Source organism: Arachis hypogaea, chromosome 10 (genome assembly GCF_003086295.3).
Source record: "Arachis hypogaea cultivar Tifrunner chromosome 10, arahy.Tifrunner.gnm2.J5K5, whole genome shotgun sequence".
In the NCBI taxonomy this organism is placed as follows: domain Eukaryota; kingdom Viridiplantae; phylum Streptophyta; class Magnoliopsida; order Fabales; family Fabaceae; genus Arachis; species Arachis hypogaea.
Window position 1 is genome coordinate 98,125,356 of NC_092045.1, and position 11,445 is coordinate 98,136,800.

General features: G+C 27.4%; 1 protein-coding gene across 1 annotated transcript; it reads right to left on the minus strand.

Moving 5' to 3' along the window:
- Positions 1-447: 447 nt before the first annotated feature.
- Positions 448-7,642, minus strand: LOC112716072 (cytochrome P450 CYP72A616). The gene is made up of 5 exons (XM_025767927.3): positions 7,299-7,642; positions 2,402-2,622; positions 1,965-2,212; positions 1,521-1,884; positions 448-1,134 (listed from the first exon to the last, which is right to left on the minus strand). The coding sequence occupies exons 1-5, from the start codon at positions 7,573-7,575 to the stop codon at positions 700-702; spliced, it is 1,545 nt and encodes a 514-aa protein (XP_025623712.1). The 5' UTR covers positions 7,576-7,642; the 3' UTR covers positions 448-699.
- Between the last annotated feature and the right edge of the window lie 3,803 nt (positions 7,643-11,445).

An 11,445-nucleotide genomic window follows, 5' to 3' on the forward strand; every position in this document is an offset into this window, starting at 1 on the left:
CAAGAGACTCCGATACTTAAGTTAATAAAGATTTTAGGCAGATTTTAGTAGATTAGAACGTATTTATACCTGAGGAGTGGCAGTGTATTTATAATAGAGTTAATAATCACTTTTGTTAGAGTAGTTCCACCTTATTGATGGATATCCATTTCCTTTATTTTGGGAGTTTGTTAGAATCCATCTTTCAGAAAAGATAGAGATAGTTAGAGAGATTCGAGAAGACATTTACTTGTTTGGACAAGTAGAACTGGACTCACTTCGTTCTATTCGATCTCCTTAAAGAGGTCGGATATATGGTGGAAACTATCCTTTTAGATCGGCCCTTTTATTGTTATTGGATCTAGCTTTTATGTTTTGGAACATGTATAAACATATATGTTTTATATTTTATAACATTAACATTTATATTAAAATGGATTATTATGTATTTGTACAACAAAATGTTAAAAATAAGATATTATATTAATTAAAACATAGTTATTAACAATATAGTTTGAAGGACAAATTTAACATTTTTATACTTAATTGTTTATTTGTTTTCACACTTTATTCCAAACAAACGAGAACAATAAATTATTATACTAATTTCTTATTCCTTCATAAATTTTCTTCTTTCAAACACCTTAAAGAGAATTAAATTTTCACTATACTTCTTTTTTCTCTTCCTCCTTTTCACTTCTTTCTTCTCCACTCGCTTCTTTAAGAGTCTGAAATGCGATGAATAATAACGGGAGCTCCATGTATTGGCTTGAGAGTAAGATAGTTAGATGGAGCATGTGAATAAGAGGGTGAGAGGTGGAACGAAAAATTTTGAAGAATCTTAGAGAGTGCCATCTTTGCTTGCAAGTATGCAAAGTTTTGTCCAACACAGATTCTTGGACCCCATCCAAATGGATAAAAAGCAGCATGATCTTCGTTAGAAGCATTTGAAATCCCATCAGCAAACCTTGCTGGATTAAACTCTTCTGCCTTCTCCCAATATTTGTTATCATGATGAATATGCAACACTTGTAAAACAAGTTCAACACCTGCTGGAATAGTCATGTTCCCTATTTTCGTTTCACACTTAGTGTATCTGTATAAAACTGGTAGAGGTGGATACAGTCTCAAAACTTCCTTCAATATCATTGCCACCTGAAAATAATTCACACATTTTAAATAGATCTTTAAATAGGTCTTAAGTATTTGTACTAAAAATCGGTTATTTGTATAACATAAGAAATAACACAAATATTTCATGAACACAAGAATTAATCAATCATCAAATTAATCACATCATATTGTATATATCTTTGTATTATTTTATCTATTTTTAATAAATTTATAAGATATTATAATAATTATGTCTTTAATCAAATTAAGTATATATTAAAATTAATTAATAAAATAAAATATATATTAAAAATAAATTAAATAATATATAATTATAAATAAATATAAAGTGATTGATTTTAGTTTATATTCTATGAATAGCATTTTTGTAAACCTTTTGCAACAAAATTATTAAAGAGAAAACTTACAATCTTGAGGCGATTTATGTCTTCAAAATCAAGTTGGGCTCTTTTACCAAACAAATGAAGTACCTCATCTCTTGCCTTTTCTTGCCAGAAAGGATCCATAGACAAACACACCATAGTCCACGCAAGTAGATTGGATGTGGTGACGTGGCCAGCAAAGTAGAACAACTTGCACTCTTCGATTATATCCTCATTTGTGAGAGAATTATTGTGTTGTTTAAATTCTAGTAGAAGACTTAACAAATCACTGCCTTCTATTTTACCGTCCTTAATTGCATGCCCTTTCTTCTCAATCATATCCATCAATATAGATTTGATTTCAACATCCAGATCGTACCTTCTCTTGTTCTTCTGTGTTGGTATAAATCTACACACACAAATAATAATAATAATAATATTAACTATTAATTGTTAGTTATCTCATTCATTAATTCCATTCCTTCATACCTGAAACCTGGGATATAAATGGCGTTGGCAGCTTCATTGACTAGGAATCTAATCTCATGTTGTAGGTCAAAGATTTTCTTTCCCTCTTGGTAGTTGCTTCCAAAAGCTGCTCGAGCAATAACATCGCCCGTGAGAACATCGAATTCTGAACTTGCATCAATCTCACAAGATCTTTTGTGTTCCACTAGCTTTTGCCACCGATCTATCATGGCACTACAGCTATGTAGAAACGTAGACGGAACCAATGCCTATAATTATATTTAACACATTAAAATTGCATTATTAATTTCTTATGTTATGTCATCTATTTAAGAGTTTGTCACTTTAAATAGGTTGATATATAGATAAGACAAAATTTGAATTCCAATAATTACTTAAATAAGCTAATGAACTAATTATTTGACCAACATTAGTTATATTATAATATTAATTAGTACCTTCAATTTGTCGTGGAGGAATGCAGGAGTTACGACTTTTCTGCGCTGAGTCCAAATTTCACCTTCAAGCGAAGTTAATCCAATGCCAAGGAGCTTAACAAGGGGGCTACGTGGCGGCTTCCTAATGTGACCCTTCTTATTTAATAAAATCGATCGAACAAGTTCGTTGTCTCCGATTATGAGTCTTGGGAATCTTCCAAACCAACTTAGTGAAACTTCCCCTACATGCAAACTCTCAAACTCAATTCTAGATAACGAAAAAATGACGTCACTTTTAATCCTTTTGGGTCAAATTGTAGTTTCAAATTTGATTACCTTTTTCAATAAATTTTGTAACGAAGAAATGACGTCACCTCTAATCTTTTTAGGTCAAATTGTAATTTCAAATTTGATTACCTTTTTTCAATAGATTTTACATTCTCTCAATTGTGTGTGCTCGCTATAATTTAGAGTCATTCAGATTTAATATAAAAAAAAATAATATCGGTTCAGATGTAAAAAAATATGTATTATGTGAATATGTGCAAAAAGAGCTGTATGGATGAGTTGTAACTGCAATCTGATGTTGCAGATTTTGTAAATGTAAACATGTCACTATTATTCTTAATCTAATAGATTGACATAACGTGCATGTGTGACTTTAAAGGGGTGAATTAGTTAATATCATTATGGACTGAGAAGGTATTTTATGGGCCCGTACAAAAAAAAAATGAGTTAAAAATATTCTTTTAAATTAATTATTTATTTGAATACCAACAAAAAAAAATTAATTATCTGTTGTGCATAGAAAGATGTTTTAGGTCAAAGATAAAATGTGAAGACACCTACTTAAATAAAAATATTAAAAATATTTTTTTATGAAAGATTTTGTATTAAAAGTGTATTTTATTTGTTTGGCTGCATTTTAAAAAAAGATAACATTTTTATAGCATATCAAATCAAATTTTACAATTCATTACTTAATAATAAAAAAATATATATTTACATAAAGACAATTATAAAATCTTTATGATAGTATCTACTAAATAAGAATACCAACTAAGCCATTAATTTTTATTTTTTAGACATAAACTCTTGATTTTGTAATATATTATTTCTTTTATGTCATTTTATGGTAATAATACTTTATATTATTATTTTTAAATTTTCTAAATGTATTTTTATATTATATATGTTATCGTTTTTATCTAGTTTATATTTTTGAAAATAACGTTTATAAATATTATTATGCATGTACTTAATCATTCATATTACGACTATTTATATTTTTTGCTATTATATATATGTACTTTAAATTTGTCAATTATTATTGACAATTTTATTATTTTTATAATTATTTAAAAAATACTTTGCAAAATATTTCCTTTACAAGTTATAACAGTGTAAAGACTATTTTTGAAATTTCTTCTATTCCTAAATTTTAAATTATAAAAATAATATTACCAATAATAGTAAATCGTCTATGATGGTTATTAAGTATATATTATTAATTATTATTATATCATAGTAAAAATTATTTTACAAACATAATATAAGAACAAAATTATTTTACGAATTAAGTCAAGATCAATAAAATATATTATTAGTTTGGAAATATTTTTTTAAAAGAGTCGTCTAAATTGATCAACTAAAATTTTTAGTTTATAGTTTTTTTGGTTAAAGTAGACCAAAATTTTACGAAAAATCAGTTAAATTATTTCTCTGAGAGGTATAAATATTAATATTCAAGTATAATATTGTTTGTGATGTTATTATAATATACAGTAATTAAGAACAAAAAAAATAGTTTATTCTTTGCATATTTTTGTAAGAAATTAGAAAAATAAATGTAATAGAACGTAACGAATATTAGTAATTATAAAATTTAGTGATTCTACCAGCATAAATTCAAAATAGAGATAGTGTTTATTGAAAAAAATAAATATTAATTTTAATTTCTAAGAGAATACATGTAGTACAAGTTCAGAGCAGTAATAATATTTTTTTTAAAATATATTGATTGTAAAAACAATTAATGTCAAATAATTTTAATTTTAGGAATTGTGAAAAAAAATATGAAATTATTGAAAGTAGAGAACGACATGAAAAAAATAGAGTTACCGAGTTAGATGTAATAAAAAAATATATTTTACTTAGGGATTTGGTTAATACGTGTTATATTATTAGTGAAAAATTTTAAATATTTTTATTTAATAAATATAAAATAAATACATTAAAAATTTAAATTTTTTATATTTTTAATAATTTTTTATTTTATAATTTTAATATGTGTTTTAAGGGTACAAAATAAATATAATAAACTTTTTTCTTAATCACATTTTTTGGATTTTAATATTTTATTATGAGTAATGTTAGGAGTGGCAAATGGTTTAGCACCCCGCCAAAAGTCTATCCCGCTACTCTAAAAAAGTGGTCCTAAAACTTCCTCTCACCCTGCCTAATAGCGGGTTGGCGGGCTTGGTCTGCCAAATCTCTCTTTTCTTTACCATTAAATATTAAATAATGTATATAATTTTACAATTATTTCGATAAATTTATAATTTTTAAAGATATAAAAAATTATAATTTATAAATTCACAAACATTAAAATTTTTATAATTATAAATATATAATAAACATAATCATAAAATCAATTTTTTTTTGTAAAAACGTCCCTAGCCAAAAAAAGTATTGGGCCTGCTGGAAAAGTGCGCCCCGCCAAAGTGCACGGTTTAAGTATTGCGGATTAGGCGGACTTTTTAAGTATGGTGGTCTCAAAATTTTCAGCACGGCCTACTTTTTTTAGGCAGGTTACACAGGTCAATCTGATGGGTTTAGTCACGTTTGCCACCCCTAAGTAATGTTATATATTTAAGTCTTTTTATAAACTAAGTTTATTTAAGTTAAATAATAAAATTAAAATGATATTAATCATAATTAATTTTTATTATATTAGACTAATTTAATTAGATTTAGTTAACAAAATATTTGAATGTATAGATTATTCTTTTATTATTGAACATCAATAAATAAGAACCATGAGATAACATATGTTGCAATAATAATGGTGAAAAAAGCAAAAAAAAATAGCTACAATCTAAATTTTTATGTTTCTAATTAACGTTTCAGCCAGTGTATTACGGCAGTCCCTTTCGTCCTTCAAATTAAAGCTTTCACAAGAATAATATTATCAATTACTATCTCACTAAAAAACAAATGATTAACCAAAAAATTATTCATTCATGACATTTCAAAATTCAAACTTCTAAAAAAAAGGGGATATACCTGAAACGCCTCCTAACTTTAATCCTTTTAATATGGAATTCATTATCTCTCTTCAATGAATTTTACATTCTCTCTCATAAATAAATTATACTCCTAGTTTTTTATCCAATATTTTTGTAGTTAAAAGGATATTGTGCGTCATTACCAAATGATTTTAGTGACTAGGTCCAATCAATAAATTTGTAATATCGCATTCATTATCTCTTTTCAAAGAGTTTTACATTCTCTCTCACAAAGAAATTTATTTTATATTTTTATCTAACAATTTTGGTAGTTAAAGAACTTAAGATCTTGCTAATATATATGTTCTTTAAAACACATTTTAAGACCAGTAATATATAAAGTAGTTTATTAAAACTTTTTAAAAAACCTTTTTATATATTTCTAATGTATGAAATATATCAAAACTTAAAAAAATGTTGTTATTATATATTTAAAATATATTTTTTAAAACACAAAATAACTAAATTCTTGATAAACAAGTCCAAAATCATTTCAACCTCTCCTACCTCCTACTACGATTGTCTATTTAAATATGTTTTCTATTTTCTATTTTTTTTTATTGACTACTTTTGTCATGAGTACAAAATTTAGCATTAGAACACCACTATTTTTTAGAGAGTTTTATGGATTAATTGAATGAACTGAATATATAATGTTGCTAATTAGTACATGTTGCAGAGAAAAATATATATTAATCGTGATAAGAAGACCTTTCAATTGAGAATGGACAAATAAATAGTAAAAAATGTTTAGATTAAAAAAAATTTGTTTATCATCATCTTAAGGTTTTTTGTATTTATTATAAAACAAATAACTTTTGTGTAAATAACTAAATATCTATGTTTGCTTCTTATATTTCTCTAAAAAATTTTGTATATTTATTTTTAAAATATTTATATTAATTGTCATAAAATTCTGCATTTATCATCAATAATTTTTATGTTGATTTCTTATATATTTCTCTTCAAAAGATTATGTTCACCTTAAAAAAAATTATATTTACCTTTAAAAAAATCTGTGTTTATAGTTATAAAATTTCTATGTTTTAATCTCATATTTTGTATTTACTTTTTTGTGTTTAATTTTCTCTAAATGAGCTTTTGTGTTGATGGTAAACAAATTTGTGTTTATCACAAAATTAACACAATTTTTTGAAAAATTTCTTGTGTATTTTCTTTTTTTTTTCGTTTTTCTTTGTTCTCTTCTTTATTCCTCTTCATTTTCTCCATAATTAAATTATTTAGAAATATAGAAATATATATAAAGAAGAGGAAGGAGCAAAAAAAGGAAGGAAAAATTAAAGAAACTATTTTACTTTTTTATTATTTATCTGCTCTCATCATATATATGATTTTTTTATTTTGATAAACATAAGTTTCTTTTGACATAGGAATATTAAAAATTTACTAGCTGAAACAATACTTGAAATGTTTATTCTAGCTACAATTATTTTGGGAATAAAGAAAGATCAATGACAAGAATGAATGGGATAATATTGAAAATTAATTTGGATTTGTAAAAAAATTAAAAAAGAAACGTTTGGGAGGACTGAAAACAAATTTTAGTAAATTAACATGAACCTTGATTAAAAAAAAAAACTTGTATTTAGAAGGAAGCTCGTTATACATACCATATTGCTGAATCATGTTGTGATAGAAAGGAAAGACTCGAGGGACGATTTGGTGGTTGAGAGTGATAGCCTTTGAAGCTGCCACCCGGTCACACTTATTCATCACTGATATGTCTCCATTAATGACTCTGTATGAAGAGCCTCTTATCCCTTGCTGCCTCAACATTTTCTCCATTCTCCTTGGTTTCCACCACATCTCATGCACTAGTTTAATCACACCATACAAAACTAGAAAACTAAAACAGCCACCTAGGGTTATGAAGATGTAATCTTCCATAATTCAAATAGTAGATGGGAACTAATAAATCAAAGTGCTACGGTATACTATATGTATCTGAGCAATGAACTAAAGAGGCAGATATAGAAAATATATGCAATGGTAAGATCAATATATAGAGGGTGATAACTGAGAGCATATTCTATCATCAATAATCACTACCGACGTGGCAAGTTTTTCATTGCGAAAAAAATGAAAAGATCGAAAATTATTTTAAAATACACGCTAAAATTAATCATCAGTATAAAATATATATTAAAAATAAATTAAGTTATATATGAATATATAATAATTAATAGTTAATGTGTACGAAATATTTTTTAAAAATTATGTTTTTTTAATTAATAAATAATTCATAACTTTTTTCTTTATAAGATGAACTCAAAATTTTAATACTTGCTCATTTACTATTTTTTTTATTAGTTGTTGATTAAAAATAAAATTCAGTTTCTTAGTACAACAGAACAAAAAATTTAAGAGATCTTGATTAGAATGTTTTTAATTTTTTGTTTTAATTGTATTCATTTTAGTTGTTTAAATCTTTATAATTTTATTAAATTAAAATTTTTAAACTATAAATATTTAATTAAAAATTTAATAAAATTATAAAAATTACTAACAAAATAATTAAACCTAAAAAATATTAGTCCTCTAAAATAGTTAATTATGTAATTTCTTTAGATTTTTGTTCTATTATTAATATAAAAGTAACTAAAAATATTTTTACGTAATTTAATATTTATTTAATGTAATACACATCAACATTTAAATTGATATATTTATATAGACACATTTTTATATAAATAACAAATTAGTCATCATCATAAAGTCAATAAATTATAACTCAAATAGTATAATAATTTATTATTTTTCACCTAAAAATTTTAAATTTAAATTTTATTCTTAATTTATAAAAAAAAATTAGTCATCATAAAAATTTAAAGGAGGCGAAATAAAATCAAAAGTCATTAATTGCGTGGAAGAGAAAAAGTTCTCTCTCTCTCCTTTGCTTCTAGAAAGAATGGAATTAATTACTGTATACTTTTTTTTTAATATTTAAAAAAATATACTAAATTATATTAAAATATTATTTATTTATATTAACAGTATTTTAATAAATATTAAGTATATTCTATGTTACTAAAAACTTTATTAATATTTCTAAAATTTAATAACATTTAGTAAAAATATTATAATAAATTTTTTATAGTAATATTATGAAAAGTATTACTATAAACCTTTTAATGAATGACTGATTAACTTATAAATGAGAATTTATTATAGGAAGTTAAAAATGTTATTTTTATGCCTTAATATGATAGAGGAGATTGAGACGAGAATTTTGATACCAATTTTATACAAATCGGCCCAAGATTAGACAAAATGGGCTAAATCGGGCCAACCGGACCCATATTGGGCCATTGACCCAACATAACTAAACCTAAAACCATAATTTTCAGCACTCTCTCTCCTCTTTACATATAAGAACACCCTGAGAAAGGAAATGAGAGGAGAAGAACACTCTTCTAAAGTTTTAACACTATCTTCAAACCACCATAACTTTTGATCCGGAGCTCCGATTGCCGCACCGTTTGCGGCCATGCATTCACCGCGAAGAGCTCTATAAAATCTACTACTTTATTCTTGAAGTAAGTCACAATTCTATCTCAATTTTTCATCCCTTAATTTCAAATTTTGGGTGAAAAGTGTTGAGATTTTAGGCTCTTTGATGTTATAGGGTCTAACTAGCTTGAAGGAGAAGATTAATCTTGTCTCCTTGATCTTTGGGTGTGGTAAGATTCTCAATCATAGTAAAATTTTTTGGTTTATGATGTTTGGGTATTGAGTTGTTGTGCTTGGATGTGTTAATTGTGGCTTAGGTAGTGTGTATGTGAATATTGAAGCTTGATTGAGATTTTGAAAAGCTTGAAAGAGGGATTTGGTGTGATAAAAATCTATTTTTGGAGGTGTTGAAGTCTTGAGAGCTTGTGAAAAAGTGATTTAGAAGTGCTCCGGGTTGAGCGGGGAAGTCGGCTAAGGTATGGTTTCGGTTTTCTGTATCTAAAATGTAATATGTTGTGAAAACATAGGCTAGAGGCCCTAAGATTGGAATTGAATTGTTGATGTTGTTGAATGGTTGTGATATATGGTGTGGTCATATATGTGATTATGAATATTGATTCCTTGATGGTATGATGCATGAGAGATATGCATTTTGTGATATATACTTGATGATTGATTGAGGTTGAATTATGGGTGAAACCATATTGATGGTGAGTATGATATTGATTATGTATAATGATGGTTGATTGAAAATGGTGTTGTTTAAAATTGGGATGAGAAAGGAGGTATGACATGTTAATGGTTTGAAATTGAGCCATTTGATTGAGATGGGTTAAAATAGTGGGATGGTGGTTGTGAATTTGATGAAAATGTTAACGTATGAGTTGAGGAGGCTTGAGGTTGATTTTTGGTGTGTTTTGGTTGATTTTAAAAAGGGTTAAAAAATTGGTATGTTTTGGTTGATTTTGAAAAGGGTTGAAATTGGTTTGTTTTGAAAATGGCACTTTGTGGTTTTGTATGAAAATATGGTTTTTGGGCATACTTTGATGGAGAATAACTTGGACTCCTATTTTCCGATTTGTGCCAAACTTGTTTAGAAATGAAATTGGATCCGGGATGATTATGTCGTTTGAAAAACGGGTGAAAAATGATTTGAAATGGAGAAGTTATGCCCGTCATAAGATTGGGGTTTGAAAATGTGAATTCTGCAACTTTTAACTTAGTAAAAATATTGGCAAAATGCACCCCCACGCGTAAGCGTGGCCGACGCGTATGCATCGGTGTGCTGCACCAAATGCCCAACCACATTTCCGAAAGTTGTGCGAGAATTGTACTGGTTTTGTGCGTGGGGCACAAAACGCACCCACGCGTACGCGTGGCTGACGTGTAGGCGTCACTTGACTTTTCTCCCATCCACGCGTGCGCGTGGGTGACGCATATGCGTTGATGTACTTTTTGGCTTTCCATGTGTGCGCGTGGGCAACGCTTACGCGTGACCCTGTTTTCACCCCAAGGTTGATTTTTGAGTTTTCAAAGCCAAATTTCATACTTCTAAACCTTCGATCTCACCCCCTTATGTCCCAAATCATTATGATATGCCTAGCGATGGGAAAGAAGTTAGGGGATGTGGTAACTTGTGAATGAAGAAAGGGAACACTACACTATATCCGGCAAATAGCAGCGGTTATTTATAGAATTAGCAGCAGTTTTTAACCGCTGCCAAACAGATAGCAGCGGTTGATACACCCGCTGAAAGATAGCGTGCGGCTAAACCGTTTGCAGCGGTTAAGAGCAACCGCTGGAACAACCGCTGTTAAATGGTATTTTGTAGCAGTTCTTTCCGCTACAAAATCACAAGAATATCATTGCTTGAGGATGGCAGCAGTTGTCAACCGCTGCAAAATGCTATCCGTTGAATATATTCTGTTAGGATCTAGCAGCGGATTTAAAACCGCTGCCAAATGTAGAGTTACACTTTTTTTTATATAAAAAAACCCGAATTTAACTAGAATATGCCAATTCTATTATTCTTTATACATTATTCCATTCAATTGTGTTACCTAATTAAAATAAATAACAGTCAATCAAACTACAACACCCGAAACAAAACAAAAATATATGCAAAAGTGAATCATTATAATAATTATTTGAATTTAGTGCATCGATGACTGTAAACTACAGATAAAGTTACCAAAATGAACAACTAAAAATAAATATCTCAAAAGTCATTATGACAGTGAAAAATTAAAAGAGTATTTAGATTCCAACATTCATAATTCAAATAATTAGCTGCCCGCACATCATATT

Coding starts and splice junctions, on each gene's coding strand:
- LOC112716072 (XM_025767927.3), bottom strand. CDS start 7,575: ATGGAAGATTACATCTTCATAACCCTAGGTGGCTGTTTTAGTTTTCTA. Junction 1,885..1,964: donor ATTTATATCCCAGGTTTCAG/GTATGAAGGAAT, acceptor TTGTGTGTGTAG/ATTTATACCAACACAGAAGA. Junction 1,135..1,520: donor ACATAAATCGCCTCAAGATT/GTAAGTTTTCTC, acceptor AATTATTTTCAG/GTGGCAATGATATTGAAGGA.